This window comes from Larus michahellis, chromosome 3 (assembly GCF_964199755.1).
Source record: "Larus michahellis chromosome 3, bLarMic1.1, whole genome shotgun sequence".
Classification (NCBI taxonomy): domain Eukaryota; kingdom Metazoa; phylum Chordata; class Aves; order Charadriiformes; family Laridae; genus Larus; species Larus michahellis.
The window spans coordinates 81,220,828-81,248,536 of record NC_133898.1 but is presented as its reverse complement, the minus strand read 5'-3'; the positions used below and the strand labels follow the sequence as shown (position 1 = coordinate 81,248,536).

Genomic DNA, 27,709 nt, shown 5'->3' with positions numbered 1-27,709 from the left:
TTGTTCACACATTAAGGAAAGTCATAAAATCAAGAGGCTTCTGAGGTAGAATACAGCCGCAGCTGGCACGTGAAGAATGCAACATCTGTGATTCCCTGTACAAGGTTGTTTGCGAAACTACACGAGGGATGGAACAGAACACGCTTGTTCCGTGGCCTTCCCTTGTGACGAATAGCAGATATGGGGACGAGATGGTACTACGGAACAGATAAGCGGCCTACATGCTACCCGAGCCAACATTTTGTCAAATGTTGATGAAATGCTGCCCTTTGTGCGAACTTTGCTCACTACAATGTACCAAAACACACCTCCATCCCGGAGACTATCCGACCCCGAGGTGCGAACACTCCTCCTTGAGTACATTAATCATAATAAAAGTACGTGTGACTAAAGTCACTCAAACTCCACTTTGAAGATAAAAAGATAGTATAAAACTAGCCCAAGAGACAGGGGATGCCAGGGAAGACACCATCGCGCAGAATTCCATCGCTGATTTCCGGGGTCAATCGACAGGCTGAGCCTTTCTTCCCCCCCATAGGGACGCCTTTGGGTAAGACTTCGATTATACTGAGTGCTTTCTCAGGGACTTAGAAATTTCTCTAGAGAATCTCTACCCTACATTTATAGCCAGGCTGTATCGTTTATAATTTTGTCGCACGTTTTGCATACTTAACAATATCTTTATTTGCACGTGCTTTGCAGACAGTGGATTTATCACCAGCAATCCTAAAGAACCTGTACATCTGTTGTTTAAATAAACTGCACTATTTAAGTAGCTAGTCGTTTCGCTTTCTCACTGAACGCGACCAAAGACTCGAGAGTGGCCGTGCTAGTTCATGAGCATGACTAGACTGAAGGTGCAGTCCACTATTAGTGTATCCAAATCGTAACAGTTTAATACATATTAAACGTGATCGGACTGATAGCGCTGAATTGGGCATCACTCAGAATTTAAACCTAGCCGCACCTAGCCTCCCACCTCGGTGAGGAGTGTTAGAACGCAAGGGGGTTTATCTTCTGCCAAAACCGCTTGGCCCCTTTTCACGCAACAACAGTGCATAAACATCTGACTGTAAAATGAGACACTAGAGAAGGTCACTAAAGGATTCTGTGCCCAGCAAGAAAAGCAGGAAGATCAGCAATATTAATGGTTTATGATTTCTAAATAGCAGTAATGACAGATACAGCTTCAGTCATTAGACAAGGTTTTGCTTTATAGATAATACTGGCTCCTACCTGTAGTCTTTCCAGATTTTGGAGGTCCCACTATTGCAATCTTAACTGGCACAGCTGGTTTAGGTTTTGGCTGACGAATATATTTGAAGGGATTTTTCATAAATGTTTCTTTATTTTCTTTACTTGAAAAGAAATAAATATATTGTCGATGGATTACAGGAAACACTGTGTTTTCATGGCTTTGTTGTGGCTTGATTACATCTCCTTCACTTAGCTGTAGCACATATAAAATGGAAAACAGTTCATGAGCTTTGACAAAGCCTCCTCTCCCTGCATGATACACAAGTGGCTTTATAGGCAGGTAGAGGAGTACCAACTGTGTGAAACAAACCATCAAAGCATTCTGAAATTCATACATATGGACATAATATATTGACAAGTCTGAGAACTTCCATACATATGCAATTCTTGTACAAAAAAATGAAGTAAACATTCGAGAGAGAAAGAATATTCACTGTTTCCAGTAGGTGGTACCATAGCACTTTCTGTCCATCAAGAGAGTGTAGTCAGAGAGTATAACAATACTTTTTTTAATTTTCAAAGAATAAAGAAAATAATTTTATTCCTCTGGGAATTAAAACCAGTTCTCTGCCTGACATATAGAAGATATACTGAGAATATTGTATTCAGCAGAAGTCATGTACAAATGAAAAAAACAGAAAAGAATATCAATACTTACGTTGTGGTGAAGTGTAAAACCACAACAAGGCAAGCCAAAAAGCTTTTGGTAAAATACACACACTGCTGATGAAATCTTTTCAAACATGTCAGACAGCCCGCTAGAAAGTCTGTAGTGTTGGTGGATCACTGGGATTTAAGAGGAGCACTAGCGGAAGAAATGGTCGTTGCAGAAAAGCTAAATGAATTCCTTGTACCACTGTTCACTATGGAGGAACTTAGTCATGTCCCTGTTGCAGCCCTTCTTGGAGGAACTGCCTTAAAGTGTCAATATGTTTTAGAACAAACTGATGATATCTGGAGAAAAAAATTGCCGAGATCAGATGGCATTCACCTTACAGTTCTAAAATGTCTCAGAAGTGAAATTATTACTGACTAGTGTATAACCTATTGCTTATGTTGGCCTGCCTTCCACAAAAAAAGGTAGAAAAAAGTGATCGTTATTTGAAAAGGCCTTCAGGATAGATCCTGGCAAACATAATCCAGTAAACCTGACCCCGTATTGAGCAAAATGAAATATATTAAGGAAAAAAAACAGTAGTTACAGGCATACATATGGAATAATGGGGAAGAGCCAACTTGGCTTCTTGTAGAGGGAAATCATACCTCACAAATATATTAGTATTCTTTGAAGGAGTCAGTAAATATACAGATAAGTTGATCTGGTTGTTACAGCAAGAGATGAGAGTGTTCTACTGCGTGGCATTACCTTGCCAGACCCTTCTCTGGTTCTTAGGTTCCTATTCCTGCATTAAGGCATTTCAGGGTCCTTGCGCTGAATTTATAAGATATCAGGAGTCTGTTCTACTGTATATCTGCTCCTGTTCCTCCCTGAGCTCATAATTTTTATTCTCTGCTTATCTAATCAGTTGCATAACTACTTCCCCCCAGTTTAATCTAAAAGTAATTGGTGTGTACTTTATCTACATTTCTACCAAAAAACCCTCTGGTCCTTAATCAATTTCATAATTTCTATTATATCCTAAAATACCATCAAAATGATCCTATTTCCCATTCATTATTGTCAGCACGTACATTTCCACTGCCAGCACACCACTCTGATTTTTATCTAATAGCTTTCTATGACTTCTTTCTTCTAACTGAATCTTGCTTTTTGGTCGGTAAAAAAACATTATACAGCATCAGTGGATGAATCGGAGAAATGGAATGACAAAAATGTAGTGAAATTTAACAGGACAAAGTGCAAGGTCCAATATGTAGGGACTAATAAGAATTTCACATATAAGCTGGTGTTCAGTAATTGGAAATGACAGAAGAGAAGAAATATCTACTTCTATTAATATATCCCTAGATTATTAGATGCCAGTTTGATGCAGTCATGGAGAAGGCAATTCTGATCCTAAACCACTTTAAGTAAGTATTTTGATTATATTAAGCTGCAATAAGAGCTGATCTGTATACAGTTCTGATTGCGAAGGCGAAAGAAAGATAAACACGATCTGGAACAGGTGAAGGCACAACATGATGCCTATACAAAAGGGAATACAAGTTACTTGATTAATTAGCATAGTAAAATGAAGGCCCAAGTATGTTTGCTTCAGGAACTTCCTGTTTTCTGTATCTTTTTCACTGGTTTGGTTTTTTTTAAATAAATCCTCATTTTTATTTCTGATTTGCTCACAGTCCAACCTGCTTTTATTTCTAGCATTAAAAAAATAAATTTACCTGCTAACATTTCACTTGCTACCTATAAAACTGTATCAGCCCACTTTGGGGGATGGACACAGGTACTTTCTGACCTCGACTTTCCAGATTTCCAGATCCAGTAAAATATTATGGAATTAGATTTGTTGCTCTTCAAAATTTGCAAATTTTGACAACAGAGAATTATTGCTGATGGATTACATGCATTTAACATTTGTTGTTTCACTTTTTTTGCCATTGCTAGGGTTGGTGGCCACCTGTGTGGCTTCTTACAAGTTCAAACCCCAAATCCTTTCACTTTGTTTTTGCTGCTTCTGGAAAGCTTTAAGACCACCTCTGTTGTCCTGTGTTTTGCAGATCATTAAGAATTCGGCATTTCTTTCTGATTCAGTGGTATTTAATTATGTTGCTAATGCTAATGTAAAAGATTTTACTAAATGCCTATCAGCCTTTATTTATTTGCAACTCTGAAAGACAACCACCTTTTATTATCAACACCTGCTGTATTTTGTGCATATTCGGTGGTGTAGTTTTGATTCAGTGATGTCGTTTTCATTAAATATTTCTGTAATTAGTTGCTACTGTCAGGTAATATTTTTTATGTGAAATATATTTTTTAAAAGTATTATTTCTTGAAAATATTCTTCATCTATTTAAGAACATTACCTTGATTGGATCCCACTGACCAAAAGAACTTGGAAATTTATAGGAGAAGACTAGCATCTTTTGTGCCAGTGGCAAACTTATCGGGTAACATTTCTCGAAAATGCTTTCACGATTTTCCATTAGAGAATTCAGCTTGCTATATATTTGGTAGCGTACGATGTGAGGCTTCCGTCCTCCATTGATCTTGATTTGTGGAATTAACAATTTTTCAAGTTCTTCCTGGTATAATGAAAACATAATGAAATATTAGAGTCATAAGCATGATCAGGTTTTTAGTAATGCCTGACAGCAAGATTTTCCGTGAACTATCAAGGATTTCTTGAGCATGTTCTCAGTCAGCGTAAATGAGCAAAATTTGATTTGAGATGAGAATTGCCCTTCCTGCCCACTGAAGTTTAAATTACCCAGCCTATATTAAGTATCACACTATTTTAAAAAAAAAAAAAAAAAAAGAAAAAAGGACAATGTGACAGTTAACTTTGAGGAATCTACTATGACGAAACTAAAGCTTGCGAAGTATCTTCCATTAAAAAAGAATCATATCATTTTTTCCCTACTCCAAACAATTTAGCATGGCTTATTTAGTTACTCTCTAAAAATATTGCTGCTCTCTGGTGACTTATTATTCCCCGGCTTATTCAACTAAAATATAAAACCAATCAATTTTCTACAGAATTTTTTGCTAGCAACCTGATACTTTTACAAGTGTTAGTGGGTTTCAATGTCACCATTTAGTTTTCCATAAAAGACCAAGATTCCATAATGTCAAAGAGGAGCAACAATTAAAGAATCAGAGAACAATAAAGAAGAGTCTCGAATAATGAATCAGAAATAGTAAGTTATTCAAAGTTATTTATAAAGGCATAAATGTTGTTGGAATTAAAAAAAAAACAATGGGAAAAATACCCAGTAAGCTGTAACTAGGGGATATTAGTAGTATCTAGTGCCAATATGTAATTCTATTATACGATACTACTTCTGTGTAATTCCTCAACTTACATATAGTATCTGTATAAATCCACAGTCTTGGATCTTTCCACTTACCGTCATAAGCAGAACTCAATATAATAATGAACTCTTAAAACACTAGTCACCTCTCTTGTCACTGAGATTTATGTACTTCTTGAGAGAAACACAAGTTGCTGACTGTCTTAATTGGTTGTTCCTTTTCTGATAAAATTTTTCATCAGTTTACTAATGTAACAAACTATATGCTCCCTAATGACAGCGGGAAAAATCCTCCAAGAACTGTAGTAGTTCACTAGCTTTAACTTGAAACATTGTATTGCTCACATAAAGAGCTAAAGCTGTTATTGGGATTTCTTGTTTATTGTCTCTCGTGGGCCTTATCCTGAATTCTTTCCAATTCTATTTTGCAAATTCAGTTTGTACTCAGAAAGGTGAAATTAGAAAAAAACTTCATTCAGAACCCTTAAAATTATTTTTGTGATTATCATTGCAATACATGATTGTATGCACTGAATAGTTCAATAAAATTATGACATTTTACGGTCACTTTTGAAAGTTGAATGTATTTTCAATTCGTCTTCTTCCAAAATTAATGTAAAGGTGAATCTCTGAACACAAAACAGTATTTCCCACACAGCTTATGCTTCCTTGTATTGCAAAGAATGTTAGGAGTTTATTATTGATTCATCTGACATTTAATCCATTAACTATTAAAATACAGTGAACCTTGAATCAGTCACACTTATGGTGTTGGTAAAGGTTGGATTAATTTTGCAAATCTTACATCTATGTCTTGGCTATCTACTTCTGTAAACTTTCTCTCTAGTCAGTGAATAGAGTTTCTTCTAAATTGTGATTAGTTTCCTCCTGAAGTAAAACACTTAGTTTATAGTAAACAAATGGCCACATCTAAGGCCTTACTGCCCCTTAGATGTGGGCATTAATGATGCAGATATCTAAAATCAGGTCGTAGAATCATAGAATGTGTTGGGTTGGAAGGGACCTTTAAAGGTCATCCAGTCCAACCCCCCTGCAGTAAGCAGGGACATCTTTAACTAGATCAGATGGTTACCTCACCACAGGTAACTGCATAGGTAATTTCAAGAAAAATACATTACTAAGAACTGTATAAAAAAAAAATAGAGTTGTCTAATAAGAACTTAAAATGATTTTGAAACACTGTTTATATATTTATGACTTTCTAGTTTGGTTGCCTGCATCAACTGACCTATCAAAAAGGAAATAAGGACTCCAAGCAAGATTGGGTAGGTCTACCCAAAAGTTTCCTTTGTTTTTTCCACACAATATTAGTCTCATAAATGATATACTTTTTAAAGAATATACCTTCTCAGTACGGCCTTCATCTTGCTCACGTATTTAGATCACGAGTACAGCAGCACAATTGTTTATGCACTATAACTTTTGAATTTGATGACTAAAATAAACCTGAAAACTCTTCTTGCATCATGCAATTATATAATTTAACGACATAAGCAGTGGATTAGGTACCTCTACACCTTGTAAACCATCTATTTCTAAATCAAACTTTTCTGCAATTTCATTTTTTATGCGGTCAACAGCATCGATCTCCTGTTCTTCTTCAGCCTCTTCTTCTTCTTCTACAAACTCATCTTCAAGTATAGCTTCAACATCTTCATTTTCATTCTCATCTTCCTCCTCCATAGCTTCATAATGCTCCTTATTTGCTAAAGCCTATAAAGGTAAAGTATTTTGTTGTTTCTTGTCTATGACACAGACGTTTTGAAGGAACATATGGAATTCTTGTCTCTTTTAATTAGAAAAATCATTAATTCAACACAGCTTCATTTTGGGGTATCCTTTATAAATAGCGAAGATCTAGTAAATTCTAGTAGAAATTCAGAAGAAAATACAGAGGTATTGCATAGTGCGTACAGTGAAGCATTGTACCAGTTCCAAGAGTGCTTAAAAAACTGAAATGCTACACTGCAGTTTTGATAAGAGGAGTATGTTTTTCATATTGTAGTTTGGCAGGACTTTGTTATAAACAAGCTTCTTAGCTGAAAGAGGAGTTGGCACAATTTCATGAGCAGTCAAGTAGTACAATAATGCATTTATAAATATACTATGTAATTGAGTTTGGGCAGAAATCCTGGTACAATCCTATTCTGGGTTAACCATGGATTTGACAGGACACTTAAAACACACGTCTAATTGCAACTAGTGGGGCTACTCTTACGCTTACAAATCAGATACATAAAACACATTTGTAAGTATTTTGCTGAATTGGAGCACATATTGAGAATTCTTTTAAAATTGTTTTTAGTGTTCGTGAGTCTAAAACTCATAGTTTCTAAAACAATTTAAACACCATGTCAAATTACTTTTGAAAGTAGACGTTTCTGACAGTCTATCACATTTCTACTATTCTGCATTGCCCTGAAAACTCTGTGACTAAAAGCTCTAGAAATTTCTAAGATATGAATGCAAATACTTCTATTTAAAATATTTTTATTAGCTTGTTTTCTTACCTCCTGTTTCTTTTGTTTTCGTTCTGCTAAAAGTTCTTCCCTTCTTCTAGCAATCCTCTCATCCTGTTAGTGAAAAAAAGATGTAAGACAACAATGATATTTGCTATTAAAAGCTCTCCTCTGAGTATTGGTAATGTGACCTAGAATTAATGTTGCTCTTTCCACCTTAAAACTCTGTTTCTAGTTGCTTCTAATGTTAAAAAATACTATCTGTGCAGCTTCAAATTTTGCAGACTATATATAGTTCTCTACCAGGTGAACATGTAAGTAAATTTTAGTGAAACTAACTTTGCAGCTTCTGAGACTGAGGGGGGGGGGGGGGGGGGGGGAACTGTGATTCTGATCACACTGAAAATATTGTAATATTTTTATTGGTAAGCCACAGAGTTTCTAGACTTATAGGTGGTTTTGCTATTTGGCAAAGGGGTGACTGAGCATAGTATTAAATGTGTGCTGTTCCCTGTGCCTGTTTAAAACTGTCCAATTTTGACCAAGTTATAAGCATTTGAAATACAGTCCCCCATATGTACCAAGTAGCTACATGTCAAATACCTGATGGCTAAATCCTAACGCAGAAGTAATATGCAGAAGTGTTCTACTTAAGGCCAGTGGGACTGATAGGGATTCAACCTGCTATTGCTGCTTGCACACCGTAATGCTGTCACCTGAACTGAGATCAGAAAAACTGAGTACATCAACACACAGGCAACGGTGCAATTTTAGAAATCCGTGTTATTTACAAGCAAAGTGGCCTGAACACCAGAGGATTCTAAGCAGAGCAGCAAGAACCTCTGCACAGACTTTCTCTACTCTTGTGACTAAACTCTGCTGTTCCAGAATGACACAGCGCTGCAGGTGTACTCATTGCTCTCAGTATCCTGTTGCCAGCTTCCTTCAGTAGAGAAGGAAACTCTAGGGTAGCGTTCAACTGGTCTGTCTGCTTTTCCCAGACTCTCTGTATGTCTTCCAGCTTTAGTAACAAAAGAAGGGATAACAGTACACGCATCAATGCTGCATTCTCACAGCACCATCCAACCTGCTCACCAACTGAATGCTATAGAAATACACTCAATGTGTAACTAAAAACTACATTGCAATACACATAAGTGAAAATAGAAAATTACTTCTACTCAGGAAGTCCTGATCCTGATCTTTCCTTACTTCCTAATGACTTTATCACTTCGTATCACTGTTTCGTGTGTGTGTTTTAAATAGGAACCTGTTATTTTTGTTTGGCATCAGGAGCGATACTGATTCCTACACTTCATTAGAAGTTTGGAACCTAGGATCCATAGCACAGGTATTTGACACTTGAATCGTCGGAGTGCTTACTGCTTACAGGGTGAGCTTAGTACAGCAGTGTAGGCTGGTCACTAGAATGCACCTTTTCCAGAAAGATTTCCAACCTGCATCGGGAAGGACTAAATTGAAAAAATACTTTTAACTCTCCTAGATAATATGCATTCTCAGAGCCAACCTCTGGCACAAGCGGTTCAGAAAACACTGGTATTGTATGAGCTGTGTCCCAAATTCTGTTGTACTAACTTCCTGTGTGTCAGCTGCTCTGTAGTAACTTATGCTCAGACCTTTTCTGACAGTACAGGTGAAGTACTTTATCTCACTTTTATAGAAAGTTAGGAACCTTGAATATGTTGCTTGTGCTGATTGTAAATGTCTGCATGGAGGTTTCAGGTTACTTCAAGGAACTTGTAACCTGTTGAGTAGTAGGTACAGCTTCGTTCAAACGGGAGAGTGTGCAGCTGCAACAGCACTGAGAATGTGGCTTAACGCTCTTACATTTCTGTGCAGAGTATCACAGTTGGAAACATAGACACATACATCATACAGTACCTATGAAGTCAACCGATGGGAGATGCAGATCAACTCAACAGGCCGTGCTCAGGGAAACCGGAATGCAACAGCAATACCATGCTTGAGCTGTGTATTTGATTTTTTATGACCATAGTCACTATCTCCATCTAGTTGCCTTTTGTCCAGGACTTCCCAGATGTCTGGCATTTTGTCAGACACTTTTCCTGGGCTGTGAGATACCTAAACTCCTGCACGAAGTAATTTAACAGAGGAGGAAAGCGCCCTAAATTCTTTTTGGTTCCTACGGTAAATCTGGGAATGCTGTAAATGTGTGGGACTGTGTTTCCTGGCTCCCATATCTGTTCCTTTGTGTGCTATTCACTGCTTTGGGAGTTTTAGAATCTGTGTTCAGACCTGTGCTGCTGAATTTACAAAAAAGTAGACAGGACTGAAAACTTACCCTTAATTTTGCTTTCAGGTCTTTCAGTTTCTTTTTATTTTCCATTCTTTTATACTGTCTTTCTTTCCACTTTTTCAGACGTGGAGGAAAAAGACGGTCAAGAATGTCACTTTCTTCTACTTGAATATAAACCGCAACATCAGGACAGAGTCCTCGTTCTGACAAATACTGGGCTTCATGTAAATTACGAGGGAAACCATCCAGTATAAATCCTGTGGACCTAATTGGAAAATAAGATATTTATCATTACACAATGGTTTAAAGTGCAACACAGTGAAAATGCAATAAATTGAAAAAAAAAAATTAATCTCCCTTATTGAATGTATATCTTAAGAGTATACTTTCAGGTATTATCTTTTGACAGTGTAAAACTGCTACTTCACTGTGTGTTTTATTGATGTACTAGCAAATTTATTTCTTCTGAGGTTTTAATGTACAGAGATTATTCTTTTAAAAAAACTTAAAAAAAAAAATTGTCTCCTCAGTGTTGCATGTGTGACTCTAAAACCAGTACTTCTTAGCCACTTTCAAAAAAATAGAAGGTGCCCCAAATATTATTTTGGTAACATCTGCAATAGAAAGCTTGTCGCCTGAAAATTCTTTTTTTCAGAAAGGCCTGACAGTTTCTTCTCTAGTATAGGATGAGAATTTTGCCACTCAGCATGACCTACATCTCCCTTCCTGCAGATATTTAAAACAGGTCAGCTATGTCTGGAATACTCTATGGATTGTTGGAGCTCTTACAATCTCCAATTAGATGAGTAGTTCTGTAACGCTGAATGCTGTGTTAATAAGAAGTTAATATTTCTCTGTAGACCCTAATAGGATACATTGTAAAACTGCAGAAAACCAAAGAAGCTACAAGGAGTGGGAGTGGATGGAAGAACAGGTGGTCCTGGATGCTGGGGGAAAAAGCTGGGGGGAGGGTACCATGATATATATCTTGATGAAGGTTCTCTTCTGCTATACAGTCCCTGATGAAACTGAACATATATATAATATAATATCACAACATTTTGTGTAATGCTAGGTAATTTTTTGTCTCGGTGCATTTTTTTTCCTAAAACTGATCTCTGTATTTTTACACCATTAAGGGAACGTTGTCCCCGATCTGTGGGCTGACAGGACAAAAGATTATCTGGGGATCTTGTTTATTCTTTTTAAGACATTTCTTATACTGTTAGGAATTGAAACCTAATGGTCCAGTTGCCAGCAGCTATGATCTGGATGGAAATGGATGGAAGAGATAGGACATGAAAAAAAGGGATTTTTCCTGCTGAAATTACATCCTAAAAAGCCAGTCTGCTTTCTAGAAGTCGATGATCTCATATTTTTCTGCAACAATAATCCACATTTATCACAGTGTTATGGATGTACTTTCTGATGTGAAAGGAAGTCTGTTGTGCATACACCACTGGAGTACAGATTGTGATGAATGCACAAAATAATCTGATTCTGTGCTATTTTGGAGACCATTGATACTTTGCCTTTGCTTTCTACACAACCTTTACAATACATGGAAACCAATAGTTACAGCTGGATTCCAGCTCTCCATGTTTATTAATTACATGACAATAAAAGGTTGATTTACATATCTATTTTGTACGCCCACAAAAACTACCCAGCTACTCAGGAGATTTAATCCAATTCAAGTGCACTAAGTACTTTTGTCCAGCCCTGTGTAGGGTGCATAAGACATATTACTGTCAAAATATCAATCAAAACAGAGCAACAAAACCAAGACGGAGAGGTAGGTAAGAACAGAAGTACAAGAGCATTGAAATAATCTCTGCACTAGTTATTTGTAATTGTGAACACAATCAATTATATACTCGCTAAGAGTAATTAAAGAAAGAGGATCTAATTACAATTACCGGAATGGCTCTTTCTTCCACCAGTCAAGAACAATGTTATCAAGGACTTCTGGAGGCAGTGCCTCATTATCCATTAGATTTGCTTTGATTGCTTCTTCCTCATCAGTTAACTCCACTTCCTTTATAGAAAGAAAATCCACCAAAAAAAAAAGGAAAAAAAAATCAAGAGAAAGAAAGATCTACCTGACACATTTGTTTACTTTTGAGTAAGTGAGGTACTGCCTTCATTTGATTTAAGCCAGCAGAAACAAAGTAAACTCATTTACCACATTTCACTGTACTACATTACACATTTTGGGATATTTTCCATGTGTGGGGTTGGCTAATTCCCTAGAGTTGGGGCGATTACCGCTGTTTGACTTCTAATGAAACCTAAACCCAAATATAATTATTAAGTATTTAATTATATGTACGCTCAATTCAGAGAAATAGAAATGGAAATGATCACAGTTTCTCCTAATTGCCCACAGGAAGTTTTCCACTTAGTTATCCATGTTCTCATGCTGGAAGACTATCTGCTCTACATCAGAATGTTTTTTTACTTTTTAAAAGCAACTTTTTATCTTTGGACGTAAGCTAAAGAAAGTTGTCAAAGAAAGATATGGAAGGTTACTTGGTATAGCCACATGACCAGAAATCAGAACAATAGCATTGTTCTGCAGAGCAGTAGTAGTATTTATGACCAGTCAATTCAGAACATTCAAATACCAAATCTAGCTGTTAAGTTCTTGTGAAAAACTGTTTTTTCAGAATATGTAACACTGTGAGATTGATACGGCTGCAGATGCACTTCTCATTAAATGGCTTCCTGACACAAACTGCAGTAAAAAAGAATGAAAAGAGGGTATAGATTGGTGATTCTGGATTAGTTTACCTCAGTCATAATATCAAAATACATGTTTTTAAAAGTACACCAAATAAAAGACAACATTAGAATTCAGAAACTATCACAGTTCCTGACCTGCTGTGTTTATTTTTCATGGTAATATTCACAAAATAAAATATTATTTTCTAGTTAGGTGATTAGGTTTTTTTCCTGAAAATAGAATGGCAAAGTTTGTAAGAGAAATGTATCTGGTATCCTTTAAAGAATTCAAGATTTTTTTTTGCCATACCTTATAAATGTCTCATTTGTAAAAACTCATCTACATTTGTTTAAAAAGACTAGATATACACTACCAAAAGAGTGTGTTTTTTAAATGTCAGTGGCTATCAAACATGCACCTAAGTTGCGTCCAAAGTCACTTGGAGAGAAAACTTAATATGCAGCTAGGTATTCTCCTGTCCCTCTAAAAAAATGGATTTAAGTTGTCGCCTGAGATTCTTTTGTGAATTCACTGCAAAGTTCTGTTGTCCTTTCCTCACGTAGTAGTCATATTAACCCAAATTGCTCAAGAATTTGTTAGCATAACCTGTCAGAGAATAAAGGAATAACCCTTTTTAACAAAAGTATCCAAAGTGATTCAGGAACCTTCAAAATGTTGGTAGGGAGCTGCTTGCTGCAAGGACACGTCTGAGCAAGAATTCCTATGCCTGACATCTATTTTGATAACGTAGCCAAAAGAACTTAAGAATATGCTGGATGCCACAGGTCTAATGTAGTGTGTGTGTGAGTAATATTTTCTCTAGTGCCTGACGCAGAGTATATATTACAAGACGTTAGCATGGCGTAATAGGTACCTAAGAAGGCAAAGTCGTTGCCAGATGTGTAACACAGAGGCATCTTGAAAGAAATGTGCGAAGGGGAACAAAACAGTAAAACCCATATAAAACTGTATCACTGACATCACCACTGCAGATGAGCTGTTGAAATGGAATTTGTATGTGATAAAAGAAACATGAGATGTATATTCTGGGTACAGAAAAGAGAACACTCCGCGGAGCAGTGGTTCAAAGGAGAAGGTTGCTTCACAGACCTGTCGGTGCTGGGAAGGCTTTTGTTGACACATACGAAACCAACCAGGGTGGTATCTTTTTGCTAAACTTACCAGGCTCTATGATATGTTTTGTTTGCCTTTAGTCTTTTTGCTTTGAATGTTATAGCTGACTTTTACCTTAAGCTTTGATAGATACACTTCTAGTGTCTTGTGCCAAAGTGAAAGAGGATGATACAAATGAAATGAAATGAAATGAAATTATTTCGGGGAGGTAGTGAGTCAGTGAAAAACACGATAGTTGGAGAGTCTGGTGGCAGTCATACTCAGAGAAATGCTTAGCGAGTCCACAACCTTGCAAAATGATCCTTTAGAGTTTTGCGCATGGACCAGTGAATGGGTTTCTAAACTGAACTGCGGTCGCCTCAGCTCTGCAGTCATGCCATCAGATAAAGCACTTTCCAAGAAGTGCGAGAAACAAATACTAATGTGGAAGAAGATGATTGTTTACCAGCAGATAAGAAGGTGATGAGGAAAAAATACTAACAGAAGTGCCTTAGTGTAAGACATGTATTGATGCCAAAAAAATAAAGCTGAGAGAGCCAGCCATAACCATTGGTGCCAGGAACACTTGCCATATTTTGGCTGTGATGACCAAGTTGTAAAATGACTTGCCAAAAGAACCTCCTGTTAGATTTAACTGCTGAAAACCTGAATTTTTTTTCTGACATCCATGATTTTGATCTGTACTCTATCTGTGTTGAAGAATCTGCTTCCAATGTTACCTGCTTTTGTATTATTTCATCAGAAACACTACCTTCCAGTTATCAGGGACCTCCCTTGCTTTTCAAGACAATAGAGAGTGGCCTTGAATGCACCATCGGCAGTTTCCTCAGCACCTTTGAATGCACTCCATTGATTCGTATATGTACAGATTACGTAAATGATCCCAAATATGATACTATTCTGCTGTGAGTAATAGTACCACATTTCACCCATGTTTTCCTATTAGGCACAGAGGACAGAGACTAGACTGTACTTGTAAAGGCCAAGGTAGAGAAGGCATTGAGCATCTCAGCCTTTTCAGTGTCTTTCCTCAAAAGGTCACTTGCCCCACTCAGTGGCAGACTCATATTTTTCAGGTCTTCCTGTTACTGCTGTTGTTCCTGTAGAAATTCTTGTCGCTACCCTTCAGATCCCTCACTAGTTTCAACTTCGATTGAGTGCTCATCTTCCCAATACTGTGCATGGATGTTGTTTACACTCCTCTGTAGCCTGCTTCCCCTCCTGCGTGCTTCCTTAAATCCTGTAGAAGGAAGTCTTTGAAGGTCTTTGATGCCTAGTAACTTGAAGGAACACAGCAGGTATCAGGAGCACACACACACACACACAAAAGGCTCTTAGAATGTGATGCAGAAACTTCTTTCTTCCTGAAGCCTAGAGAGTTGGATAAACTCTTATTTGTACTGCCTAGGAGGTAGATTTTCAATGTCTTTGTACTATGCATTATTTGAAAGTTTTATGTGCTGTGCAGCTGTGTGTTGAGATTTCCCCACACAATAAAGGCTTTTATCATATCCACTGCTATCTAAAGAAGAATTCATTTGCATTGAAATCTTGTCTGCTTTCCGTAATATGTTATTGTCTAGTAAAACAAATCACTCTTTCCTGATAAACATTTATGTAAATATTTATTGTTCAGGGAAATTGCACCCTGTAAGAGACAAGTATTAGAATGTATATTTATAACAATCTTCAACCAGTATTCAATCTGATTAAGAAAAAGAACTAATTTTCTGACAACTATCATTCAATTATTTTACCAGAATCACGAATATCCAGCTATTTTAAACAGTTTTTTAACTACAAGGCATATTGTATGCTACCTAAGAGGTTTTTCTGGTTTGAAACTCTGCTGCCAATAGGCAAAGACAACATTACAATCCAGATTACAAACCCTACTGTATTAAATAAATACTAGTTTACCCTGTTATGAACACTGAAATATTTCTGATTTTTTGACAAGGTATGGTCACACTGAAGGGCTGGTCGAGGCTTTCTATTCTTTTGCCCCAAGAGAGTGCAGAGAGCACTGCTGGTGAACATTTCTAAACTCCTGAGCAACTGGAGCACATGCAGCAGGCTGAACCTGTATATTATAAATACTTGAAGGAAACCATACCTTCCTGTTATTATTCTGATCTTCATTTTTTTCCCCTCAGTTTGTCTTCTTTTGCCCCATTTAGCATCTATCTCCACTGTTTAGAAAAAACCTATATGTAATTTTTGGAAATGTTTTAAAGAACGTTTGTGGCATTCATAAGAAAATGTCAAGAACCATTGTTTCTGCATTTCATCTAGTAAATAATTTAACATAAGTGATTTTTATCAAGCTAAAATTTTGTAGGAAATTGCTATTCCAGTCTGAAAATGGTTATTTTGTGTATGAACATTAAAAAGATCAGATTATTACCTGTTTGCTTTTTTCAGTCTCAGCATTAGTCATGATCTGAGAGAAGTCGTCCAGTTCCTGTGATAGAATTGGCATTCTACTGTTATCTTCTTCAAGTTCTTCATCATAATCGGGCCCAATTTTCTCTTTAGTTTTGGGTAAGATCAATTCCTGTAGATATTCTTCAAACTGAATATGGAAAATGCCTAATTTGTCTGCTATCTGTCGTGCACAAGTAGTTTTACCTGCTCCATGAGTCCCAAGTAAGCACACCCGTAAAGGAGGAGCCTATAGGAAAAAATTGGAATATTTTGTAACAATTTGGAGTCTACAGTGCACCCTCTACTGTTTTTCACTTCCAAAATATCATTGTAAAAATTGCATCAAAAGCAGTCACATCATTTTGCATTTTAATTTTTCCAGGCCTTATACTGCTGTTCCAAACAGACCACCTGCTCTCCAAACAGACTACCTGCTCTCTGGAAATACTGAACAAATGCACTGTGGCAGTTAATGACAGTAGGTAAAAATCAAACCTCATTAGACAACTCTGGTAAATCTTCCCTTCTCTTACCCTTTTTTCACTTAAAAAAAAGACTTGAAGATAGTAAAAAAAACCCCCAATATTTGTGATTTGTTAATCACATCTTATGATTATTATAAACCCTTATAATCTTCCTCTCTTTTCTGCTTTATTTGCATCATTAATTCAATGTGCTAATTTAAATGTACACTAAAAAGTCACTAGGGAAGCAATGTGTTTTATTTGTTTCAAGGATTTGCATTATATATTTATCGTTACCTAGAAAAAAAATCAGCAATAATAAACAGTTATAAATGGGAATGGAAAATAGTGATTTTAATCTGTTACTATCTGCTTTAAACAATTTTGAAGATTCTTACTTTTATTGGTTCATTGTGAGCAACATACTCCTCAGGGTTCATCAAAAATTTATCTTTGTACTCAGAAGTTGAAAAATAATAAATCTTTTCTTGATATTTAGCTGCATGTTCATTGAGTCCTGGGTGAAGGACAAAGCTCTCTTTCAGACTGACAGGACAAAAGTGTTTTGTGTCTCCCATGTGCCTTTTCTTTTCCTTAGTTTTTTCTTCATCCTGAAAATAATATGAAAAATTTCAAAAACTATTTTAATTCAGTAGTTCTCTTAGATTAAGTAAATCAAGTAGACCAGATTAAGTAATGCCAAATACATCAACTGAGCATTGAATGAGAACAGTATTCTCAAGATAGTTTGTAAGCTGAATATAAGCCCATGAAAATACACACTTTTCAGATTCAGAGTCAGAGAACAAACTGTCCAGGCTAGTGAGACAATTATTGAGAAAAGAATGACCATTTTAAATTTGAAATGATATCATAGTTAGCTGTTGAAGATCAAAATTGTTAAAGTATCTATGATAAAATCTTTTCCTGCTGTGCTCTTGAAACTCACTTTTGTTGCTTTTAAATATGCAGAAGTAGACTTTTTCAGAAAAGGCAATGAGAACTGGTATTATGAAGTCAGATTACTTATCCAATAAAATTAATTTCTAAAAAATCTATTTAAAACTGCTCCAGTAGAGTATATGGATATGTTGTACTGTTAAATTTGGGGATGGGTATTTTCCAATATGGGATGAAAATATAAGAAAGGTGAAGCTAGACCTTTAATTTCATTATAGTGGGTGTTTGAAAATTATCAATAGCTGAGATGAAACAGAGGATTGCATATTAGGACTCTGCATCTTCTGATGTTTCTGTGATGGCTCACAGAATCATTGTTAGTTGACAGAAATCAAAGTTCACGGTTGTTTCTCTAATAAAACCCCTCTTTGCCATCTTGCAAAACTAACTACATTCATTCTCTCTATTAGCATGGGGTATTTATGCTTCTTGCCGGAGTAAAACTACTATCAGCCAGAACACAGGAATACAATGAAAGTGTTCTTGAAGCATATGCTGATATTTATTCTGTCAGAAGGCTAAAACTGCATCACACTAAATCAGGTGCAAAATCTGACTTCTCTGGGGTTATGTTCAAACTGAAAATAAATGAGTTAAAACAAAAGCATAAACAGACAAAGCCAGCATGCTTACTTCTTCATCTTCATTTTCCTCTTCTTCAACTTCTTCTTCTTCATCGTCCCCTTCAGCAGCCAGATCTTCTGCTTCCTCATCTAAGTCTTCAGCAGATAATTCCCAACCATGATATTTAAAAGGTTCTGAAAAGGTTAAATTTTTTTAAAAATATTTTTAATTTGGCTATGCCAGAATATATTCCCTTTGTCCATAAATGTAAGCACATATGTGAAAGCAAATCATGCCAACTGTATATTGCACTTCTCCTACTCATAGAATAAAATGTTCTCCCTGGATGTAGGAATTAATATATTGCTTCCTCCAAAAAATGGAAATTCTACTGGTTGTTTTTTGGTTGAAGTAAATTGGGATTTTCAATGGGAATTTCTAGTACAAAAGTATTATACAAACACACACAGACAGTGCCATTAATGTTTGCAACAGTTTTTTTCCTATTGTTCATTGGGGAAAATCATCAGTCAAATTTTATTTGATTATAAAGTTAGCACAATAAATGTTTTGGTTAATAAACACTTGCATTGTAGTAATAATAGGAAAAATGTAGTATCAATATTATTTATCCAGTACTCAGAATTGTTAAAGATTTGAGTACAAAATTGAAGAAAGGTAAAAAATATCAATACTATAAAATTCCAGTCTTGAAACACCGTCTATGCAGGTGCGTAGATTAGATTATTTTACACACCCTGAAAGTCTCATTGACTTCAATGATAATTGTACATTAGTGAAACTTACGTTATCTGTCAGTTTCTCAAACCAGTATCCTGACAGGAACAGACAGAGCAAGTAACTGGGGAAACGCGCTGTCAGAATGTTTAGGGAGCTATTATGTACATATTTCTATAGCCATCTATATATTTTTCGAACATATATATTCCTCACTCTTCCTATGTCTTAAAGGCCGCTGGTGTGCTTTTCAGCTCACCCACAGAACACAGCATGTCTTGTTCCCACTTCATGTGAGTAATACCGAACTGAGTATAACCTGCCCCTCCAATATATTCATCATACAAGCTCTCCAAAATCCCTTTTGGTAAGTTAAGTGTGAATCACATAAACAGTATTACTTACTTTCCATAATCAGCACGGTTTGATTAAGCAGACTTTCTGGAGTTTGCTCAGCAATCTCTAAAACAACAACCTGAGCTAGAGATGACTGCTTGATTTCTGACTCCACTGTTTGCCAGTCGTGCATGAAAATCTCAATCTTCCTTTTAATTATTTCCATTTCTGGTATATCTGGAAAATCATCCTCTGAAAACTCAGGCAGTATGACTTCTGAAAAATTAAATAGTATATAGAAGGCAATGCTTCTCTAAAATGTTTTTGCATTAAAAAATTATTATTATGCTTTTAGCATTACTTTTATTTTCCCCAAATACGGTGGCATTTTTTTTAATGCTGCTTCCTCCCTCCCTTCCCCCCCAAATTATGAATTATTATATTACTAGTTTACAGAGACACTTTGAAAATGCCAAATTCATTATGCTGATATAGGATATACTGATGCTTCTCCAGGAAAATAAACACGGTCAAATTACTTAACTAAATTTGCATACAGTTATTTTAATTGGCACACAAATAAATATAATGACTCTTTCTGCAAAGAAATATACGGAATATATATTAAGAATTATGATTTAACAATGAACAGTTTTTGACAGGCTATCCATACGGCTGTGCCTCAAATGGAACATGCCAGCATAGGAAGAAATAAAGAGTGTAGGAAGAAATAAAGATTAGCACACCATGCAAAGAAGCAACTTCATGTTCTGACCTGGTTCAGGTTCAGTTCCTGAAGCTGTTGTGGAGTGTTCAGGTTGCGTGTTAGGTATTTGTTCTTTTTCAAGTGGAGTATGTTCTCCTTACATGAATAGCAATATAATGCATACTACTAGGTGTTTTTCCTCTTCGGCATAAGATCTCAATATAATGAATTAAACCTTCATTTACTCAAACAAAGGCACACAGATATATAACGACCAACATGGCAAAATTGCAGAGAAAAGAGAAGATTTGAGGGAAAAGGGAAAAAGAAGGGACTAAACAGAGAAGTCCACTTCAGTGTAAATATCAAGGATATGGGAGATGGCTAAGACTGAAATCCTAAATTGATGAAGGCAAAGCAGTGAGCTAAAACACTAAACCATGCAATATAAGAGTTCTAAAATTACATCTGATGCCTCTAACCATAACTAACAAATGAGGCAAGGTAGGTACACAGAGATTATGATCCACCTTTTAAAAGTGATCTGTAATGGGGATTCTTAATCTTTGCAGAGATGCTGAACACACTTTTGCCAGTTATATGAAACAAACTATGGGTGTTAAACAGCTTGAAATTTAGATCTGTTTGTTCAGAGAACTCTAATACTTTCATTTCACAATCAAGTCAGCAACAGAATTGAAAGAGGGAATTAATTTATTCTGACTTTCAAGTCCATTTGTATGATTTAACCACTAAAGCAGGCCTCTTAAGAGTTATGAATGCATCTTTCCAATTGTGTATTGTTATAAAAGTACAGAAATTACTGAAGAGGTTATCTGTTCTGTATTCAGAGACAATTTGGTTATACGTGTGTAATGAAAAATTTACAGCAGATAATGGCATAAATTATGCACTGTATATGCATTAAAAATATACCGAATATCACAAGAGAATTGGTGCCAATTTAAAAGAAAAGTTATTTTTCTCCTCATTGATAATAACTTTAAAAGCTCCAAACAAAATAATACTTGAAACATCTATTTATACTTCTCCAATCTTAAAAATTGGTTTCAAATACTAAGAATTCCCATTTAGAATAAGTTATCTGTTGAGACATTTTGGCTCTTGCCAGTGAAATGGATCAGCATGCTAAAATTACTGTGGTAATGCATCGTCTTGGAAGAAATGGATATCGCTTCTATTTATCCTACAGAGTGTAGGGAGAACATGCAGGTGTTGAAGGCTGAAGGTCCTCCCAAAAAATAGAGGAGTTGCATCATACTTGAAAGTCACTGTGTTATTCACGGGATTCTCAGGAACAACTTTTCTTACACTATTGGCACAGCACCTGCAAGTAGCAGCAGCCTCGGTTTACCATATTCTTGGAGCATGACTTTGCGTGCTCTTCCCTCTGCACTTTCTCAGGTATACACTTACACGGATCTCAAGAATATGCTTATGTTTGCAGACAAAGGCATGTTATGCCTATGACCCAAACACTGGCGCTATGAAGCAATACCAATGTATGGGTGCGTGGAGTAATTCTCAGAAGTACCAACAATGAGACGCAAAAGTGTAACGCTTTTCTCTCAGGCTGGAAATCATCCATAATTATACAAGGGTAAAAACTGTGGATGTAAATCCCATCTGCCAGTCAATGCACTCCAAGACAAGGAGTATATAAATTATGAAAATAATAGTAATACAAATACGAATGAATAAACAAATGAAAATTTTTAAAAAAGTATATCATGGCTTCCTTCTGTGGATACTTGAACTCTCAGAAAAATTTTGGCTTTAATGAAGCCATGTCTGCATACAATAACTTGTTTAATGAGTAAGGGAAAGAAAAGACATTAATCTCTTAAAGTACCTTGTGCAGAAATTTGTAGTGTCAATTAAGATCAGAGAAGTCCAAGCCTGTCTCTTAACACTGTCTCATTAAAAGCATACACAAGTTAGAGATTGAATGAATGCATTAACATAAATAAGAAGTTCACAGATACTACTCATCGTAAACATGACAAAACCACATCAAATGTATTGTTATACTTGGTAAGCAAAATAACAAAGGGATAGCTGCTTCCACCACCATCCGTTTTGCTGAAAAAGCCAGAGGGAATGAAAAACTTGATATTGACAGCAGATATTGAATTAAAAACTTGATATTGACACATAAACAGAAAAGAAGAAAGATACTCATAGGTTCCTAGGGTTGCAATTAATATCCATTTAGACATTGTTAGTCCCTGAAAGTCCTGGACAAAGTTCTGTCTCAGCTAGAAGATACAGAGATGTCTAGATGACACCATCACCACCTTGTCCTTACTAAATCATGGACAGTCTCTGGCAGCAGCAATGTGGTGGCGTTGCTGCTGTTCCCATTCCCTGCACTCATATAATTTCCAACCCTGATTTTCTTCTTTTTCTTATCATTTTTCTTTTGTGTTCGGTTTAATAAGTCTGACATCAGTGCCTTCAGCTAACACAGAAAAGCTGTTGTGAGCAATGACTTAAATGGTGTGACTTATTACCGTAAGTTTGCTGGGACTTACAGGGTACGCTGTGTTTGTCTCTTGCCAGAAATGAAGCTGCAAGAAAGAACCTGAACAGCGGATGGAGCAATTTTCTATTTTGCTATAATTTTCCCCTCCTCTTCTTGCTTCTGTCTTGTTTTGAGTTTGAAATAGCAGGAACAGATTTTGACACAAGCAACAACAGGTTCAGCCTATTCCAATGAACTTTTACTGATTTTTACAAAAAAGGGCCATTACTACTATTTTTCCTTATGTAACTTCCTACACATAAAAAGGAGAGGTATTACTAAAAATGAAAGCCTTACTTAATGCCTTGTATGTTAAAAGCTTTGAGCATTTTCTTAAAAATACGAAACCCCAAAACACTAAAAAAAACAGTGTTTTATGGTTACTCCCTGGCATTAAGCAGGACAGCGCTCTCACTATGTGAAATTCCAGCACTGTAACATTCAGAGTCAGATCAAAAAATGCTGTTACTAAGTACAGTGTAGGTGGATTTCAGTGATTAGGTACCAGTAAGATTTGGCAGGAAACAGGACTAAACATAATGGTCAGAGTAGAGATGCTGCCTAACTTTTGTCTAACATGCTACCAACTAAAGCATCACCTGGAAGTGTCAATAGGAGCTGGGATACGTGAACACCTGCAGGACAAGGAACGCATCAAACAAATTGTTCTGACTTGGATGACTAAGCTACCTCTGAAGCTATTAAATCAAAGGTCAGTGCCACCATCTATTGTCTTCTAGAAGAAAGCAAGCCAGTGCCCTGCCTCCAGCGAGTTAAATGCCAAAGAGCTAGGGTTAGGGACTCCCATTCTTTTGTCATCGGACAAATTAAAAAAGATGTAGGGTTTCAAATACATGCCTCCTTTTGACATTTCTTCATGGCTCACTAAGGTTGTCCCCTTGCTAGTTTCCTACTTGTTGTGCTTATTTCTACACCCCCTAATTCCATACATGAAGCCAGGTACTTAGTATGGCTGTTTGGGGCACTGCAATGTCTACATCTCCTTATGGTTCTGGGTCTTAATGTGTAGTCCTCTAGAAATACAGTAAATTTCAAGATACTTAGGTGCTTTTAAGAATTTTATTCTTCCACTTATGAGACTGAAACTTTCATTCTTTCAATACCTCCATTTACTTCTACTATATATACATGATAAACTGAGATTTGAAATAAATCACTCCCTCTATGGCAATTCATATTCTGGCTCAGGGACCTGAGGGGACCCCCGAGTCTGGCTGTCCCTGCCCAGGCCCCTGGGACTCCCCTAACCTGCCCATGGCCCAGGACCCCATGTCAGCCCCTCCGGGGTGTCAGCCCCTGCCCCAGCAATGCCACAGCATGGCCAGTCTCCAGCTCCCCACAGCTCTGGCTGGCCATGGGCTTTGCTGAGCCGGGCCCACCCATGGGCCAACATCCCAGCCTGGCCTCTGCTTGCCCCTGTTCCCAGGGACATGCCCGATGCCCAGGGCTGGAGCTGCTCTGCTTCTGCCTGGGGGAGTGGGATGGTCTCTGGCTGCCAGGCCCTGTCCTGATGACCATGTTACCACACTCTGGTCCCAGCTCCCTGTTCGTTTGGGACCAGTTGGCCCTCACAGTGTCCTGACATGCTGTCCCCAGGATGAACTGCAAAACTTTATTTTAATTGAGCCACTTTTAACTAATAGGTTAATAAATAAGCATTTGGCAAGTATTTTTGCGATCTTTTATAACAAAGAATACTAAATGCATTTTCCCTCTTCTTTTTACAGCTTTGAAAAACACAACTATTAGACTGACACCTCAGTGCCTAACCTTCCCTCTGTTTGAACGATGACTAGTCTAAACATAAATCAGAAGTGCAAAAGGGCATATCATTAAGCAGAAACACCTTGCAGATTTCAAATAGTCTGGCCTTGAATTAGAAATTAATTTTTATAATTAATGTTTATAAACATTTGCATTTTACTAAACTACACATTCATTCTGTATACATCATTACATCATTTATCCCCTGCAATGACGTTTCTGTCTCTTGCCGTGATTCTAAATATGAACATGAAAATACCTTCCTTTCTATGTACATTAAAAGATGTTGTGTAAATGCCACAATTAATTCTGTTGCATTCTGCAGTGATGTATTCCAAATGAGACAGAGATGTAGCCAGCTGCTTAACTTTGGGCAGCTCTAATGCAGTATGTAATGATGATTCCATTAGGTACACAGATTTTAAGAAAATAAGCAAAGGATACATTAATAACTAGGTAATGCGAGCTGCTTTTTGCACGTGTTACCGCTGACACATTCTTGCTGTAGAAATCACATGTGCTGCCTTGTGAACCACAGCCCTATTCAAAGCAATAACCTATGGATGATGGTAATGTGGCCTGTCTGGATCTAGCCTTCAATAGATGGTCTTTTATAGTCCTGCCTTTTAAAAACCTCTCAGTTCTGAGTAGGTCATGAAACTTTGGAAATACACAGGCAGGATAATGGAGTTAAATGAATATTTGACATCATCTGAGACAGAATATTGAACACGGTAACACAATAGAGTGCTTCTTGTATGAACCTTAATCTCAGAAAAACAATTCCTGTTACACCTTTCCTAATAGGTTGTATTTAGCAAATGAGGGACCAGCATGTGTTCCAGCTTTGATCCTCTACTCTTGACACCTCTAGATTACCTCTATCTGAGAGTTTTCTTGCTTAAGGAAACTTATCGAGCAGCAATTATTGCATACTTAGGGAATTTTAAAATAGATTACACAGGCCTAAGTGACCTGGAGAAACTTTCTGCTGCAAAGAGGGGAAAAGTAACAAAAGAAAAAAAGGATTACATTCCTAGGAAAAAGGGACAACCCCAAAACTGGACAACCCAAACATTATTTGGTTTTGGTTCAGGTATTTGAACCTCATTATGACAAAAATGTTGCCTCCCTGGCATTTGGTTTGTTTCAAAATGGGTCTCAGGGATCAAAAATACTGAAAATACTTTGAAGTTAAGCAGCTGTACCTTTGCTATTACTTATAAGTTATAATAATTTTGCTTGCAGAGGTGATTTACAGTGAGAAGATATTTTTAAAGAAATAAGAAACATAGTCAAGAAAAACACTTGAAAAGACAGTAACGGTTCAAAAACAAATGGATCTAAAAATGCAAACAAATTTCCTTCAGAGGAGGTGGCTGCCTATCTAGCAGTGCTGTTCTTAATTTCTTTTCCTTATCACAGAGGTGGTAGGAAACAGTCCTCCCCAGCCCTAAATCTGGAGCTTTCACGGGGAATGCCTATATGGCAATCTCTCATGTTCTTTTGCTCTGTGTCTTCTTTGCTTTTACTGAGCATAGTTACCATAGAGACAAACAATCCTCAAAGGCTTTCTGCCCCCACGTTCTCCAAGTGAGTTGCTGGGGAAGGAAAGGCTTTAATATCTTTTTTCCCAGTGTTCTGCTAGTATTAGATATGACTTGTTCTGCCCTCTGTCCATATTCAGCAACAAAAAAGATGAAAAAATGCTTCTTTCCTCCCCTCTCAAACCCTGCCAAAGCTGAGCCAGAGACACCAGAAGCCAGCGTGTCTTCTTCATTAGGGTTTAACTATCAAAATAAACAGAAAGGCAAAATGTAGGATAACAGTGACACTTCCACTCCTCAGAACTGATATGCATTTCATTATGAGCATATTTTCATTTGTCTTTTTGAAACAGACCATGTAGAATGTTTATACAGACTTTTCATTACTCACTTATAAATATATGCTGCCAAATAATTTTCAGCATATTATAGTGAAATGTACTTAGTAGACAAACTTATATTGTGTGTACTGACTTATGGTGTTCAGAAAAAAAAAGCAGTTCACTTTACAGATTGAGATGATTCTTCCTAATGCACAAAAATGTGTATATTTAACAACTTGCTATTTAAAATAAAATGTTGGATGTTGGATTTATTTCTTTTTTGGACTTTAACATATTCTAAAAATTCTAGCAGATAAAAGCTAAAATGTACATTTTATAAACTAAAGCAGACCATCTCCATTAAAGATGAGTTGCCTTCAAAGTGTTTTTTGAGAAAAGGCTACTATAGGATTTCATATATATTTTCGTTAGCTTATGGTTCTATGGAGTTCCACGTGCTGCAGAATTTTAACTTATACTGACACGAAGAAAACATGACTCGATGTGAAATCTGACAAGCTGTTAGTAGGACAATGGATGACTAAGGAAAATACAGGACATATTTTGATCATTCACGTCCAAAGTTAAAATTCAACCATTCCTATTTTTCCCAAGATCCCTTGCCACAGGGAATGGACTAGTTATTTCTGATTATTATGGATATATTATTAATTTAAAATTGGTCTGTAGAATACAAGCACATGCAGGTGTTTGTGAATGCTGCAATTTGATTATTTCCTGGGGGTATTTTCCCCCATTTTTTCCTGGTATTTTCTTCTTTCTACTTTTTCTTTTTTTTTGGGGGGGGGGGGGTCACATTCCGTGAGACTGACTTTCTAAAGTTTTTTCCTCTGATTTCCCTTCCTTATCACTTCATCCTGTAGAGAGTGCTCATGGATTTATGAATAGAAGAAGCTATGTCAACCTAGAATTTCAGCAACACTCACTTTATCTGTTATTTCCACATACATGTACACATTTATTAACTTGGTATATAGGCAGTAGGGGTAATAGTGCAATTTTGTTGCTTTGTTGTTTCTCAAAGTGCAAATACCCTGTGCGTTATTTTTAAAAAGAAATTACAACATTTCTTTAATTGCATCTATAAGTGTTTAAATAACTTGAACCTGACTATTCAATTATAAATGTCTTTAAAAGAAAAAAGGTTAAGATAAGGAATGATGTTTACAGCCAATTTTCAAACACAATAAAATATAATATAAAATTAAAAATATTCTGCAATATAAAAATATTGCAGAAAAGGAAGACATACAATTCTTGATACTAGCAAGTATGAGAGATTATATGTGCTACAAGGCCAACCTGGAGGTTTAGATTCTTCTTCATAACCCGCAGAGTCACTGGACTGTTTGTCGGGCATTTGTTCAGTTTCAGGTGGAAGCTGCTCATCATTGTCCTCAAATTCTGTTGGCAGAAATAAAACCATTAGTAACTTTAACAAACCCATTGAGGGTTGATGAAGGCACTATAGAAATAAAGATAT

The 27,709-nt window shown here is 36.6% G+C and overlaps 1 protein-coding gene across 2 annotated transcripts in view; it reads right to left on the bottom strand.

Annotated features, from left to right (window-relative positions):
• AK9 (adenylate kinase 9) overlaps window positions 1–27,709 on the bottom strand; it is a 75,064-nt gene that overhangs the window by 11,409 nt on the left and 35,946 nt on the right. Inside the window, exons 19-29 of one of the 2 annotated variants that reach the window (XM_074580964.1) lie at window positions 27,529–27,630; window positions 19,369–19,575; window positions 18,295–18,419; window positions 17,100–17,312; window positions 16,218–16,484; window positions 11,871–11,989; window positions 9,997–10,216; window positions 7,725–7,787; window positions 6,724–6,927; window positions 4,246–4,464; window positions 1,237–1,450 (exon numbers count right to left, since the gene is read on the bottom strand). In XM_074580964.1, coding sequence (XP_074437065.1) covers window positions 1,237–1,450; window positions 4,246–4,464; window positions 6,724–6,927; window positions 7,725–7,787; window positions 9,997–10,216; window positions 11,871–11,989; window positions 16,218–16,484; window positions 17,100–17,312; window positions 18,295–18,419; window positions 19,369–19,575; window positions 27,529–27,630 — 1,953 coding nt within the window. Of the gene's footprint in view, window positions 1–1,236; window positions 1,451–4,245; window positions 4,465–6,723; window positions 6,928–7,724; window positions 7,788–9,996; window positions 10,217–11,870; window positions 11,990–16,217; window positions 16,485–17,099; window positions 17,313–18,294; window positions 18,420–19,368; window positions 19,576–27,528; window positions 27,631–27,709 lie in introns of those variants that run through there. The other variant, XR_012586259.1, reaches the window with a different exon arrangement.